The sequence below is a fragment of the Hypanus sabinus genome, chromosome 25, assembly GCF_030144855.1.
Source record: "Hypanus sabinus isolate sHypSab1 chromosome 25, sHypSab1.hap1, whole genome shotgun sequence".
NCBI classification, from domain to species: domain Eukaryota; kingdom Metazoa; phylum Chordata; class Chondrichthyes; order Myliobatiformes; family Dasyatidae; genus Hypanus; species Hypanus sabinus.
In genome coordinates this window covers 16,780,425-16,796,951 of record NC_082730.1, presented here as the reverse complement: position 1 = coordinate 16,796,951, position 16,527 = coordinate 16,780,425, and the positions used below count along the sequence as shown (strand labels likewise).

Here is a 16,527-nt window from a genome sequence, read left to right as displayed (position 1 = left end):
TCTCCCTCTCAGCACCTGTCCTTGTAAGCAGAACAAGTGCTACACCTGCCTTTACACCTCCTCCCTCACCACCATTCAGGGCCCCAGACAGTCCTTCCAGGGGTGAGGCAACAGTTCACTTGTGAGTCGGCTGGTGTGATATACTGTGCCCTGTGCTCCCGGTGTGGCCTTCTATATATTGGTGAGACTCAACGCAGACTGGGAGACCGTTTCGCTGAACACCTATGCTCTGTTTGCCAGAGAAAGCAAGATCTCCCAGTGGCCACACATTTTAATTCCATGTCCCAGTCCCATTCTGATATGTCTTTCCATGGCCTTCTCTACTTTCAAGATGAAGCCACACTCAGGTTGGAGGAACAACACCTTATATTCCGTCTGAGTAGCCTCCAAACTGATGGCATGAACATTGATTTTTCTAACTTCCATTAATGTCCCTTCTCCCTTTCTTACCCCATCCCTTATTTATTTTTCCTTTTTTTTCTTTTTCTCACTCTATCCCTCTCACAATCACTCCTTGCTTGCTCTCCATCTCCCTCTGGTGCACCTCTCCCCCTTTCTTTCTCCCTAGGCCTACGGTCCCATGATCCTCCCCCTTCTCCAGCTTTGTTTCCTTTCTGCCAATCAACTTTCCAGCTCTTAGCTTCAACCCCCCCCCCAAACCTGTCTTCTCCTATCATTTCAGATCTCCCCCTTCCACTTTCAAATCTCTGACTATTTCTTCTTTCAGTTAGTCCTGATGAAGAGTCTCAGCCCAAAATGTTGACTGTACTTCTTCCTATAGATGCTGCCTGGACTGCTGTGTTCCACCAGCATTTTGTGCTTGTTGGTTGAAGGAAATCCTTTGGCAGTTTGTCTTGCTGATGGACAGAATGGCCTAATTTTGCTCCCAGGCTTTATAGTCTTATCTGTGAATAGGCACCAGCACAACAGGCAATGAGCTTATTTGTCTTGTCACTGTTCTTAGGACCTGAAATCCATGCTGGTTTTGCCTTCAAAACAGCTCTTCAGAAGTGATTCATCGATTATAATGATGTGAATGGCACAAATAAATGTAAAGTTTTTCCTCAGGCACATGTGCGCAGTGCAGAAAGCTTAGATGCCACTGATCATTATACTCGTGTCATTTACTAAAGTCTTGTTAGTGTCAGCCAGTTTAATTGGGCAACCTTGTTTCTGCAACCTCTGCTTTAGAATCTACTCTGGAAACATGAGCAGGTTCCAGGGCATTCATGTAATGGAATGTTGACCCTCTGTTGAATCAGATTTAATATGTCATGGAATTTAATTTCATGGCTGTGGTACAATGAAATACATGATAGATAAATATAGAGGGGAAAATTTACATGAAGTGTGTGTGTGTGTATATATATATATAGAGAGAGAGAGAGAGAGAGAGAGAGAGAGAGAGAGCAAAGTAACAGAAGTAAAGAAGCAAGGTGGTGCTCATGGGTCCACTGTCCACGGCAGAGGCGAAGAAGTTGTTCCTGAATTGCTGTGTGTCCGCTTTCAGGCTTCTATACCTCGGTCCTGATGGTAACAGTGTGAAGAGGGCATGTCCTGCCTTTCCCTTGAGATGTTAAATCAAATCCCTGTCAAACATCTCATCCGATTGTCGTTGTGGCTATCCCTCGAGGTCGGGGATGATGGTCTTCGTTCTGTTGATCTATTTGTGGGTTCTCAAGTGGCTTATGAGTCCAATCTTGGCTTTGAAAGTTCTTCCGCATTCAGCACAGGTAGTTCCAGATGGCAGATCAGGCTTTGGTTGTTGCTGCCTCTCTTTACATTTTCTTCTCTTTTCTTCCAATTTTGCACATCTGTTGGCTTCGAAAGTTGCTGTTCCTTCTCGGATGATGGCTTGCTAGAGTTTCCTTTCCTTGGCATTGGTTTCCCAATTGTTGATGTCGATGTTACATTTCTTCATGTTGGCTTTTAAGATGTCTTTGAATCTCTTCTGTTGTCTGCCTCTTTTACGTTTGCCTTCTTTAAGCTGGGAGTAGAAGATTTGTTTCAGCAGACGTTCATCTTTCATCCGAACGATGACGAGGTCAATGTAAATCAACATGGGTTTGCAGGTCAGTGTTGCACTGCTTGCTATCAGGTTGTTTCCTATACTATGTTTAGTGCTTTGGGAGTACTAATGGCTGTAAGCAGGCTATACATTAGCAAGCCTGTCATTCAAATAACTTGCCAACTTTAAGATGTATAACAGCCAAGCACTTGACTGAGGATGTCTTTCACTTTTGTGCCTCTGGGATGGGGTGGCTTAGCAAGGCATGTTTGCAGTGAATAAAAATTCTCCAAATCTATTACAATACCACAAAAGATCATTTGGAAGTCAATGTTTCGTTCAAACCTACGGTATGTTAGCTGTCACTTACTGGTTAAAAATTTTTCTGAGTTAATTTTCAACTCATGCCTTTGATTTTTGTCTGGAATTGTCAGGTGACCAACCTATGGTTTGGAAATAGGTTTATTATTGCCTTGTGGTACTCAGGTGCTTTTGAAAATATTGTTTTGCATGCCTTTCATCTCATCAGCGCATTAACACAATACAAGGGAAAAGCAATAACTGAGGAATAAAATGTTCTGTTGTAGAGAAAATGAAGACAAGACCTGCCTCTGACAAAGCCACATTTGGTGGTCTCTAATTAGATCCTGCCTCAGATTCCTTGTATGAAATGAGAAGGATAATATGCTTACACTTGAGCAATGCTGCATTTGAATCACTGACATCAAAAGAAGATTAAATTTATATGCCACGTGTACATTTGAAACATACCGAGGAATGTGTTTGCATCAAATCAAATCAGCAAGGATTGTGCTGGACAACCCAAAATTAATTCAATTAAGTAAATCAAAATGTATCATAAGTAATATGGTTGGATGCTTAATGTTATAAAGAATTTAACAAATCAGCGAATGGTTTTAATTTTCCAAAGTTATGACAAATACATGACCACTCAATTTGAATATAAAGTCGAAAGAAAATACATAATGGTGAAAAGCTGGAAACATTGGAAATCCAAGGAAAGTCCTTGTTATGAGAAAAGGATAGTTGGAGAGAGATCGGGAAGAGGATTAAAGTGGTATCAGACGAGAAGTAGTGATTGCGGTGGTGGAAAGGAATTTGAGATAATTTCTGCTTTAATGAAATTCAGGCTTTTATGTTTACAGCTGAAGTAAAGGTTGTGGAATCGGAGCTTTGCATAATTCAGGAAAATACCAAAAGGTTTGCAAGTGCTGGCATTTTCAGATAAAAGCAGAAAATGCTAGTAAACCCTCAGCAAGTGAGGAAGCATCTGTCACAGCTCAGACCCTTCATCAGATCTTTTTCTTAGTTTATCTTTCTGCAAGCTAAATTTCAGGCCAGGAATGTTGCCAGTTTAAGTTTGATGGGTATTTATTAATCAAAGATGGGTACATGATGTTGCTGCACAGATCATGTTATCAAATGGCTGAGCGTCTTAAAGGCCTCTGTTTCTAAACCTGATTCGTCAATGCCTTGATGAAAGGGAAAGACTTTCTTGAAACTATTCTTGGTATAAATTGAATAACTTGTGTTCTTTGTTCCTCTTTGCAGGCTCATAGCGACTGAACTGGCAAGGATTCATTCTATTCATGCCCACAATGGCTGCATTCCTAAACCCAATCTCTGGGTGAAAATGCACAAGTACATGGCTCTTGTCTCCACTGAGTTCACACCAGAAGCCAAAAACACCAGGTATGTTTTCAACCATACAATAATTTAGCCAAAGTTACACACACCCAATGCTGGAGATGCTCAAGTTTGGGAGAAACTCAGTAGTTTATCCAAATCAACTGGGCTCCTGAAGATCAATTTACTGCATACAATAAGACTTTTTAACCTGTTGGTTATAGTGACTTGTACAATTCCATAGTGGGAATATATTATACACACACATACATATATCTTGATAAAGGTTCTTTGAAAATTAAGAATGAGGCATAAAAATTGTTGCTTACGATTGTTTTCCTAAGTGTTAGGAAAGGGAGGGAGAAGCATGTGGAGAAAGAAAGGACGAAGGAGAAGAGCTGAGAAAGGGGAGGCAAGGGAGGAGAGAAATACAATGGTGATGTGGTCATCTTAAATCAATTAATCAGATTCAAGTAATGCAACACCCACCACTGAAACAAAAGTTTCCAGAGAAATAGAGGCAGCTGTAACAACAAGAACAAATGCACGTATATCTGATTATATAAAAAATACATTCAAGCATTTATTGCATTTCAAGCAAAGTTAAACTATTAAAAAAAATTCTACAGCCCTAACCAATATTACCATGTATAATGTTTACTCTGAGCTTCACGTAAGAAGTTTCATTGCACCCTGGTGGGTATGACTATAAACGGAACTGACTAACAAGTTAAGCAATGTACAGTTAAACAAAGGCAAGCTTTTGCTTTTGTGGATATAGCCATTTGGTGGTAATCATGGTGGATTCCAAGAGGCTAGCTTTAATCCCACCAGGCAGCTTTAGCAACTGAATTTAAATGATTAAAATATTAAGTGATTAATATCAAGAAAATGTGGAACTGAAATCTAAACTGGGTTTGACTTTGCTTCAGGATTCAGAAAGAAGTGCCACCTTTGCAGACATTGGAGAGAGAAATGACGTGGATGAAACAGTACCTGTCGGAGCTGAACTCTCCCACAGTACTTTGCCACAATGATCTTCTTTGCAAGAACATCATCTACAACGAAAAGGAAGGTGAGGCCCACAAGGCAAAGAAATAGGCCAGCTGCCTCAAAATAATTTCCATTGTGGTCTGATGAGCCTTCATGTAAAAAAAATATATATTTTCACTAGGCATGTCAGTTTGGAGGCATGAGTGCCGACCACATCTAGAGAAAAATGACAGCAATCTGTGATTCTTGAAGATGTGACCAGAGACTGCAGATCAAGCCATTTGTTTGACTGTCTCTTTGGGCAAATATCCAATCTCAAGCTTGTGTACAATGGGTAATTTCTTAATTAGGTCATCTTATGAATGATGCTAGCTGGATTTCCGTACCATTGACATCGGAGCCTGTGAGGATGTGACTAATTCTACTTGTTGTGAATTAATTATAAGCACCAAATCGCAATATGATCTGACTGGATGTACTCTGGCCTCCTGTTTGTCAGTAACTTTGTTTAATTGTTGACCTACTTGAACCTTGGATTACTGACAGCATCACATCATGGTTTTATTGGTCCCTACTCACTATATAATGCCCTAAATTTTCTTCCCACGTACTGTTTTTACTGATAAATATCTTGTGAGTAGCAGCACCCTTGCACACTACCAGTTTTTACTACCACACTTCTATTTTTTCTGACTGGCATGTCTTGCAGTCATGGGTATCATCACCCTCCACTTGTCTGGTTTGTTGCTGTGTTGTAACACGTAACCTTGCTTTCAACAAGCACATGCTGCAGTTTGTTCCCTGTCCGAAACTGCTAACGGATCACCGATGTGAGCATTACAGTTGCATGGTGATGATTGTTAGATTTTGCTGCTGTTCTCCAAACTGGGCTGTTAAAGTAAGTTTGTGGAATGAGAGTAGGGCCGAGAGTTGCAGTGTAGTTCGGGTGGACTGAAGGTGCTGCTATGATTTAAAGGTTGGACTTGCATGGGATATGGATAGCAAAGGCAAGGCCAGTATTTAATCATTTGTGCCTGCAAAAGTGGTTGTAAGCTGTTGATTTGAATCATTGCCATCTAAGTGAAGGCCTTGTAATGATCAAGGAGCAATGATCTGTTTCTATGATTGTAATGGGGAAGGGTCCTGTCATTGATGGATGTCCTCTGTGCCTGTTGCCATTGACTCTTAGGAGTTGAGTTTACAAAATCCTATTGGCATTTTGACACTGCAGTTTGTAGAAAAGTACATACTGCACATGTAGTGCAATAGTAGTGAAATCAGATGGCTAGCTTGAAACTGAATTGATGTTTCCTTATGTGATATCTGAGGAAATGTTCAGAGAAGTGGCTTAAAAATTGGGAAAGTTTTACTGCAGGCATAAGGGATACACAAAGCCACAGAAATGGTAATGCCCATTTTGGATTAAAGAAGCATGGTGAGAAATTTTGAGTCCCATAAGGGCAAAAAAATTGAAAGGCTCCAAATCACGGGGACCAATGGCAAGAGACCTCACCAAGATATTACTCAGTCATGAAAATGATTGTGACCCACTCCTGCAGCAGTGAGCTGGGACTAAGATAACTGGCTATGATATATGATGCCATGTAGTTGACTGCTGCAGGCTGCGACAATTAGAGTAGGTTTGAAATAGTTTATTGTAGGCCTGCCCAATTTTAATGTGGAAGAGGCTGTCGTGAAGCCTTGATGGTTGGAAAGAATTATTATAGTGATACAGCACAAAAACAGGCCTATCAGCCCACTAAATCCATGCTATCACCCAATTATTTACGCTAATCTTATGTTAATTCCATTTTAACTCTCACTTCATTCTTGCCAATTCCCGCCAGATTCTACCACTCACTTGCATTAGGGATTGCTTGTAGTGGTCAGTTAACCCACCAACTGCATGAAATGGCAAGGGGCAGGTGGAATCTGCATTCACAGCAGAGGTAAGGATTGAACTTGTGTCTGTTGCGCAGTGACTCTACCAGCTGCGCCACTGTGCTGCTGATCTATATGCTAAGCCTGTAATCGATCTACATAACATGGGAAAGCCAGCTCATAAGTTTTGGACACAGCAGCTGTATAATCATAAGAGCTGACAAATACAGGGAGAAGCAAAACATCAAAGCCTCACGCAAAACATGCTTGAGGAACTCAGCAGGTCAGGCAGCATCTATGGAAGTGAATAACCAGATGGCATTTCAGACTGAGACCCTTCATTAGGACTGAAAAGGAAGGGGGAAGAAGCAGAATAAGGTGGGGGAGAGGAAGGAGTACAAGCTAGAAAGTAATAGGTGATGCCAAGTGGGTGGGGATGGAGGAGGGACACCGGGGGAGGCAATAGGCAGTTGAATAGAAGAAAAGAGGTAAGAGGGGAGCCAGAGTGGGAATTAAAGAGGGAATGAGGAGTAGAATTGCTGGAAGTTAGAGATATCAATGTTCACGCCATCAGGTTGGTGACTATTCAGATGGAATATGAGGTGTTGCTCCTCCAACTTGTAACTGATTTGCAGTAATGAAGGAGAAGTTTTGGGAAAAAGTTATTTTCAACATTTGTTTGGAATTGCTAATAGTCTGAATCAAGCACAGATTGAGCTGGATGCTTTGAAAACAGTTCAATACCTTCAAGGACCCCCCCCCCCCCCCAAAGTATTTGACAGCAGCAGGGTTGGATTTAATGTTGGCCCGGAGTGTGGCAAGATGAGCTGTAAATAGCCACAGCCTAGCTGACTCTTCGACATTCCATAAAGGGAAGGGCTGTGGAGATGTTTCCTAGAGAGCAAGCAAAAAAAGGGCTGTCTACTCTGTCAATCAGTGAGGCTCACAGTACAAAATGAAGTGAATATGCAGGTAATAAAACAAGACCATAAGACATAGCAGCAGAATTACACCACTCAGCCCATCAAGTATGTTCTGCAATTCCACTATCGCTGACTTGTCCCTCTCAATCCTGTTCTCCTGCCTTCTCCCTGTAACATTTGACACCTTTACTATTCAAGAACCGATCAGTCTCTGCATTGAATATACCCAATGACAGGGCCTACGCAACGAAGAATTCCACTGATTTAACACTCTCTGGCTAACTAAATTTTCCCTCATTTATTTTAAATGGATGTCCCTCTTGAGGCTGTGCTCTCTGGTTCTCACTATAGGAAACATCCTCTCCACATCCACTCTATCTAGGCCTTTCAGAATTTGATACGTTTCAATGAGATCCCCCATCATTATTCTAAACTCCAGGGAGAACAGGCTCAGAGCCATCTAAAAGCTTCTCGTATGGTAATAATCCTTTTATTCATGAGATCATTTTCACGAACCTCCTCTGGCCCCTCCAATGGCAGCACATCTTTTAGAAAAGGGGCCCAAAACAAAACAGTGGCTATTGCGTCATCTGTCAATCGGTTGTGTCAGTGGACGAAGTGTAGGGGGTCCATTTTGGGTGGTAGCAAGCTGCAGATATAATCCTTGACCAGCCTCTCAAAGCATTTGCTTATTATTTAGGTGAGTCTGACAGAAAGCCAGTCGTTTAGGCATGTTTCCTTGGTCTTTTTTTGGTGCAGGGACAATGGTGGATAATTTGAAGCAGGAGGACACTTTACACTGATAGAGGGAGAGATTAAAAATGTCAGTAAACACACCTGCCAGTTGTGCTGCACACATCCTGAGTAAACAGCCTCATGCAGTACCTTATCGGTGGCCTTCTGCAAATCCAAACAAGATCCACTGACTCTCCTTTGTTTATCCTGACTCAAAGAATTTCAACAGATTTCAGGCAAGATTTTCCCTTAAGGAAACCTTGGTGATTTTGGCCTAATCTGTCATGTGCCTCCAAGTACCGTACCCAGAAATATTACCCTTAATAATAGACTCCAACATCTTTCCCATCCCTGAAGACAGGCTAACTGGCTTATAATTTCCCTTGTCACCCTCCCTTCATGAAGAGTGGAGTGACATTTGCATTTTTCCAGTCCTCCAGAACTGGAAACTAGTGTGTTTTGGAAACTGAAATTCCAGAAACTAGTGTTTCTAAAACAATCACTGCTGATACATCCACAGTTTCTTCATCTAACTCTTTCGGAGCCTTGAGGTGTCATCCATCTGTTCCAGGTGACTTATCTACCTTCAAATCTTTTAGCTTCTTAAGCACCTACTCCCTCGTAATACCAGTTGCACTCATTCTGGGGTTCCCACCCCACCGACACTTGAATTTCTGCCATTCTGCTAGTGTCTTTCACAATGAAAACTGACACAAAATACCTATTAGGTTTATCTGCCATTTCTTTGTTTCCCGTTACTACCTTTCCATCAGTCCAATAGCCACTCTTACCACTCTTTATATATCTGAAAAAACCTTTAGTAGCCTCTTTTATATAATTGTCTAACTTGCCTTAATAGTTCATAATTTCTTTCTTTATGGCTCTTTAGTGGCTTTCTGTTAGTTTTTAAAAGCTTCTCAATCCTCTACCTTCCCATTATTTTTTTGCTGTCATATATCATAGAAATCTACAGCACATTACAGGCCCTTCAACCCACAGTGTTGTGCCGACCATGTAACCTTTTCTAGAAACTGCCAAGTAGTACCCCTACCGCATAGCTCTCTATTTTCCTAAGGTCCATATTACCTATCTAAGTGTCTCTTGGAAGACCCACTTGTACCCTCCTCTACCACCTTCTCTGGCAGTGCATTCCACACACTCACCACTCTGTGTGGAAAAACTTGCCTGTGACATCCCCCTTGTACCTGATTCCAAGCACCTTAAAACTATGCCCCCTCATATTAGCCATTTCAACCGTGGGGTAGATCCTCATCAATGCCTCAAAAAGCCTCTTTTGCTTTTATGCCATCTTTGACTTCAAACATGGAGCACCTTAAGCAAGCAAAATACAAATGTGATTGTAACTGTTAATGACTATCCCTCTTGCAAGAAATGATCCACTGGAAATGAAAATGAAGGTTTCAGTGAAAAACTTGTACTCCTAACTGTTTACCTGCTTTTCTATATAAAAGCTCATGATTTGAATAGGGATTTTTGGGATTTTTTATTACTTTTATAAAGAGTGACAGGATGGTGTGAGGAGCAATGTAGTTTCATACAGGAACAGTGTTTGTAACGCAGTGCGACTTTTAATGTCATACCAGGTACTTGGGTGCAGACCACCTTCAACAACAATGTTCTGTTTGATCTTCCTTTGCTTGGAAAAGCAGATAACAAAGACAAACTTTTCTCTCATGGGGTATTGTGGGGATGGGACTGGGGGCAAAGATGGGAATGAGTCCTTACAATAAAACCTGAAAATGTGACCATGGAAGCGTGAGAAAGCCAATTCTTGATTCAAAGCAGGAGAAAATATGAAATCCAATCTTTTACTTTGGAAATTTATTTGTAAATAAAAATAGCGTGAGATAGGAATTTGAGAGTTATGAGGTTATAGTAGATGGCTAGTGTTAACTTGTAGATGGGTTGTTATCCAAGTGGCTCAGAACTAAATGTTCTTGTTCTTTTTTAGTTATCAGTTTTGGCCATGGCTCAAATTGTAGTAGACACTTGAGCTTGTCATGCTGGATGGCATTTCAGTAACATGATCATTAATAATCCTACATCAGATCTTCACTTTTTTTTTGTAAAGGATTTCTTAATATCACCACACACCAGGACTTCACCTCTTCATCATGGTCATTTAAGCAGGTTTTCTGATCTTCTCATTCAGAAATGGGTGTAATATCACATTTGTTAACTTTGCGGCAGCAGTACTGAATTACAGTAAATGTATATATTAAATAGTTAAATATACTGCAAAGGAAAAGAAATAAAAAGTAGTGAGGAAACACTCATGGGTTCAGTGTCCATTTGGAAATCCGATGGGAGAGGGGAAGAAGCTGTTCCTGAATTGTCGACTGTGTGCCTTCAGGCTCTGTACCTCCTTGATGGTAGCAATGAGAAGAGGGCGTAGGTGGTGGAGTTCCTTAGTGATGGACACTCTCTTTGTGACGCTTCTCCTTGCAGATGACCTGGATACTATGGAGGCTAGTGCCCATGATAGAGCTGTAACTCAGTAACTCATCTGTGCCTGAGGGACCTTTGCTTTGTGTAAATTGGCTACTGGCTTTTCCCATTTCAGAACATTTCAAGAATGAAGTGTTCGGCATGTCCTATGGATAGTAATACAAGGGTATTTTACTTGCTGACTTTTAACCCATTTACGGCCACCTAACCTATGAAATGAGTTACCTGAACTGTCTTCTTATCTGCCTGGCCTAACACACGAAGCTATTCCAGTTATTACTAACCATAAGTGAGGGGAAATCTGTCTTTTAAGTGCATTGTTGCTTTTTGATATCAAAATAGAGCAATTGAACACTACTGCATAAACAGGACTTTTGGCCCATCTCTTCCAGCCTTTATCTCTTTCATCAACCAACTTCCCGGCTGTGTCCTTCACCCCTCCCCCTCTTCTGGTTTCATCAATCACTTGCCACCTTGTACTACTTCTCCTCCCCTACCATCTTATCCTGACTTCTCATCTTTTTTTTAACCTGTCCTGATGAAGGACCTCTGCCTGATACGTCAGTTGTTTACAGTACTCTTTTCCATCGATACCGCCTGACCTGCTGAGTTCCTCCAACATAGGTGTTTTGCTTTGGATTTACAACATCTGCAGATTTCCTCATGATTGGATAAACTGGTTTTAGATCCCATTTTTTATGAAGCTCTAGCCTCTGACAAGTTAATTTTATTCATCAGGATCATATTCAACTAATATATTCAGTTAATGTCAGAAACTGTGTATTCCATTTCCGTTATGGAACAAAATGATTTGCCTTTTAATGTTGGAATTCAGTTTAGATATGCTCTGGGGAGGAAAGGGTAAGCATGTTTACTTGCTTTGCTAGGGAGTGTGAGACTGTGCAGTTTAATAATTTGTCTGACCCAGTGCCTGCAATACAACATCAACTACACATCTTTTTAACAAAAATAAACTTTGATGGGAGTGAACTGCATCGGTACATCACAAGTATTAAATACAAGTTTCAAACCACCTTCTAAAGTTTTGTGGTCCAATGCCTTCCGGTGTCCATATCACACAATGATGCGACCAGACAGGACACTCTTGATGGTGCTCCTATCAAAAATTAATAGGGGCAGGGAGCCTCACGTGCCTCAATCTTCTCGATGATGACTACTTGTTGCTATTCCTTCTTGACTTATGAGAAAGTGTTATGGGTCTTGGGTAGATAGTCCATTGGAACTTTGTACTTTTCACTCTGACACTCTCTCACTCGTAACATTGTGATGAGTTTCCATGCTCCCTTCCATAACTAAGATACCCCCAGGGAAGTCCGAGGGAGGGGGGTGGCGGAAGAGCTTCCCAGCCGGACAGATACAAGGCTACCAACCCAGTGCAATGGATGAACAACAGCAAGTATACAGTGACAAAATTTGTAAGAACCAGAGAGGCTTGAAAACCCACCGGTCAAGGATGAATTGTGAAGAGCAACAGAGAGCACCACAATGTGCAGATTCCCAATCTGGTGAGACAGAGGAGGAGCAGGGTCAGGAAGCACCCCACAGTACCCAGAAGATGCAGTGGAAGAAGCTGAGGCGCAGCTGTGCCACAAAGTGCTAGTGGGGGCAGTCACCAAGGGAAGAGTTGGACTTGGAAGCCTTTAAGTCCCCTATTTTGACGAAGTACAAGGGAAAGAGCCATGTACTGGTCCAGAATGAAGTAGGAGCAGCTGTGGAGGAGAGGACCAGCAGAGCAGTGGCAACGAAACAGCAAGGAGCCTGGACCAAATAGGAGCAGGTGTTCGAGCGAAAAATCACATGGAACAATCTCTGGAAGGTGGATCCACACCACATCAAGTTCCTTATCCATGCTGTTAATGATATCCTTCCTAGCCCATCCAACCTGCAGTGCTGGGGCCTTGCAGAATGACCAGCTTGCCCCCTCTGTGAGAAGACTGGTACACTGGAGCATATTCTGAGCTGCTGCCCCAGAGCTCTTGCCGATTGCCATTATTGGTGGCGTAATGACCAGGTCCTCCGGACAATAGCTGAGACAATCTGCAGCACCCTTAACATCTGCCGGAAAACAAGTCTGGTCAAGAATACCATCTGCTTTGTCAAAGAGGGGGTAAGACCAACAGAACACCAGAAAGCAACCGGGTTGGAATTTGTATAAACATAATTAAAGAATGCATGCCGTTTTAAAATTAGAGATTTTTGCATCTGATTTTCCTGGTAATATTGACTCTACTTACAGCATTCTTCCATGATTCTACTGGTTCTTAAATCTTTTTTCTTATTCCATAGCCTAATTCATTGTTCAAAGCTGTTTCCATATCAAACAGGGCAGTTGCCCAAAAAATTTACATTATAGTCTGATACGTGCTTTGAAAAAATAAAATTCCACTGAGAATCATAATCCATCACGTGTGAGAATATCAATTTTGGAAATGTCCAGGCTGATCATTGACCTGGGGCAAAATGCTTGACGGGAAACCCAGAGATTTTTGAAGAGGGCCAAAGCTGTGGCCAGATACTGTGAACCAAGCCACTAGAGTGATTGTTGTTGAATTCTCTTGTTCTGAACTGGAATGGGTTGGTTTCTGGCAGACAATCTGACCACAGATAGACAATAGACAATAGGTGCAGAAGTAGACCATTCGGCCCCTCGAGTCTGCACTGCCATTCTGAGATCATGGCTGATCATTCACTATCAATACCCAGTCCCTGCCTTGTCCCCATATCCCTTGATTCCCCTATCCATCAGATATCTATCCAGCTCCTTCTTGAAAGCATCCAGAGAATTGGCCTCCACCGTCTTCCGAGGCAGTGCATACCACACCTCCACAACTCTCTGGGAGAAGAAGCTCTTCCTCAACTCTGTTTTAAATAACTGACCTCTTATTCTCAATCCATGCCCTCTGGTACTGGACTCTCCCAACATCTGGAACATATTTCCTGCCTCAATCCTATCAAATCCTTTAATTATCTTAAACGTTTCAATCAGATCCCCTCTCAATCTCCTCAATTCCAGCGTGTACAAGCCCAATCTCTCCAATCTCTCTGCGTAAGACAGCCCTGCCATCCCAGGAATCAACCTAGTGAATCTACGCTGCACTTCCTCAATTGCCAGAATGTCCTTCCTTAAACCTGGAGACCAAAACTGTACACAATATTCCAGGTGTGGTCTCACCAGGGCCCTGTACAAATGCAAAAGAACATCCTTGCTCTTGTATTCAATTCCCCTTGTAACAAAGGCCAACATTCCATTTGCCCTCTTCACTGCCTGTTGCACTTGCTCATTCACCTTCATTGACTGGTGAACTAGGACTCCTAAGTCTCATTCACCTTCATTGACTGGTGAACTAGAACTCCTAGGTCTCCTAGATTTGACGATACAGAGGGTGATTTGTTAACTAAGTCAGTTTTGCTTGTGAATAACACAGCATATGTGTGCCTTTCTGTATGATACAATATTTCTAATGTTTTTATTGTCTTTATTAAATCCCAGTGAAATCTCACTGGATGGGCTTTACTGTTGTACATCAGTAAGTCTGTTGAAGTAGTGAAAATAGTTGAATTGCAGTCTGTTGGCAGAATCACCATAGTTGTATTACATTGTACTTGCTGTATCTTCTCTGAAGAGTGTCACCTTGTAATGGAGAGGCTTGTGAATTCCTGAGATCCCAAGAATGCTGGTGTCTGGATATTAGCTCAAGTAGGGTCACCCATGGTGGTAAGGTCGGGGGGAGGTTGTTTTCAAAGAGCGGTCAAACGACAATTTCAATGGTGGAGCTGGTGGAAGATGATGACACGTCACAAAGGCAGTGAAGGCGGAGGGAGGCTGCAGCAGTGAAGGGTTCCCAGTTGACTTGTACTCTATGCCCAGTGGGCCCTGATCCCAGGACTGTGTGGTAGCTGCCTGTGCATCAGCCTCCCTGCATTAAAGTCACACACAGGCATGCTGCATTAAGGGAATACTCACTGGGAGAATGCCATATTTAATTTGTAGTCGATGACTACTACTTGCTGTGTAATACCGTTAGTGTGTCTTTCCACTCATACCGTATTTGATCAGATGGCTGCAGCACCTTCACACACTGTCAACTTTGTGCTGCCTATGATCTTTGCTTTCATCACGTTCGTGTGTGTGTGTGTCTCTTATTTGTATCATCAATCTCCAGTTACCTGATTCTTCATTAAGTAAATAATTTCTCCCACTGAGCTGACACATACTATAATCAGTTTGCTCAGTTTCGTTTGTGTAAGCCTGATGCTTTGTAACCTATTCATTTATCAGATTTTTTTTTCCCTGACTGGATGGGCGCATGATAGTAGAGTATTATAATGGGATGTGAGGTTGGCCATGAAGCACCTTGCAACCCCTCCCCGCCTTCTCAACTCTACTACAGCCCCTAACTTTAAACAGATTAATATTACGCTTGATTTTTGACTGTGCAGGAGACGATTCAGTTAACTTGGTCAGATATGAACAGCTATTGAGTGATCTTTTAAAGATTAGCTACTGGCGATCAAAATCCAAACTATTTAAAGCCTAATGACATTAGTCGTGTCCATTTTTTTTCATCTAGGTTGCTAAGTAACAATGCATGTAATTATTGGCTGAAGCCATAGCTACTGGAATGTGGAATTTGCTTTGGAATGTAGGTCATTTTCAGTAATTATTACTCCTACTTTTGAGAGTTATTTGTGCATCTCTATTCTACTCCTGTACTGTGTACATTTTTAATTGGGGCTGCACCTGACGAAGGACAGAAAATGTAGGCCTAGGGAAGAGGTTGATTGTCGTATGAGTGAAATTGAGCCTCTGCACTTCAGGAATAGCCAGCCTCTGGTGTAGTGACATCTACACTGGATTTCAAGGCGACTGGTTCCGGGTTCGAATCCAGCTAGCTCCTTGCACGTTTTCAATCTGTGCTGAGTCGAGAATCGAGTTAGCAACTCAGCCTCATTTTTAAAAAAAACAGACAAAGCTAAAGAAGTAGCAAGGTTGCAGGCTGATGTACAACAAGGTGCAGGAAAGGAACAACAACAGTTTCAGTAAACCATAAGTTGATGACTAGAAATCTTGTGAAGTGATTGGCACTAATTATGATTGATGAAGTACATCAGATCTTGCATTTCATTCCCAGCTTTTGTACACATGGTATAACACCAGACAGATCAACTTTGCAGCTAATTCTGTTGAAGATTCTGGAGAAGTGTGGATGGATTTACTAGAATGATTAGGAATTGAATTGACTTTATTTCTAGCATCCTTCACTTGAGGAGTAAAAATCTGTACGTTATGTCTCCATCTAAATGTGCAATTTATAGTATATACAACAGGACAGTCAATATAACATAGAAATACAGTTGTCAGCATGAATTAATCAGTCTGATGGGCTGATGGAAGAAGCTGTCCCGGAGCCTGCTTGTCCTGGCTTTTATGCTGCAGTACTGTTTCCTGGATGGTAGCAGCTCGAACAGTTTGTGGTACAGGTCTTTTCACACACCTGTCTTTGTAAATGTCCTGAATAGTGGGAATAGTCCGCACCACTCTCTGCAGATTGAGGGAAGTACAGTTCCCATATCAGGCACTGATGCAGCCAGTCAAGATGCTCTCAATTGTGAACTTCCATTGTGCCCCTGTAGAAAGTTCTTAGGAATTCCAAATGCAAACCTAGACTGGAGAAGCGGCCTAGTTCTTTGCTTCAGGAAAAGGATGAGAGGAGACTTAATTGACATGTACAAAATCATGATGGATTTGTATAGAATAAATTCATGGATTAGAAGACAAATGCAAAGTGAGGCAGGGAGAAACAATCTGGAACTTGTTACCTAGTACAAGTTCGAAAAAAAAAGCCAGTT

At 41.7% G+C, this 16,527-nt stretch overlaps 1 protein-coding gene across 3 annotated transcripts in view; it reads left to right on the top strand.

Moving 5' to 3' along the window:
- Positions 1–16,527, top strand: part of etnk2 (ethanolamine kinase 2) — a 76,821-nt gene that overhangs the window by 35,244 nt on the left and 25,050 nt on the right. For all 3 annotated transcript variants that reach the window (XM_059950171.1, XM_059950173.1, XM_059950172.1), the window contains exons 3-4: positions 3,581–3,721; positions 4,588–4,730. In XM_059950171.1, the coding sequence (XP_059806154.1) occupies positions 3,581–3,721; positions 4,588–4,730 (284 nt within the window). The remainder of the gene's footprint in view (positions 1–3,580; positions 3,722–4,587; positions 4,731–16,527) is intronic.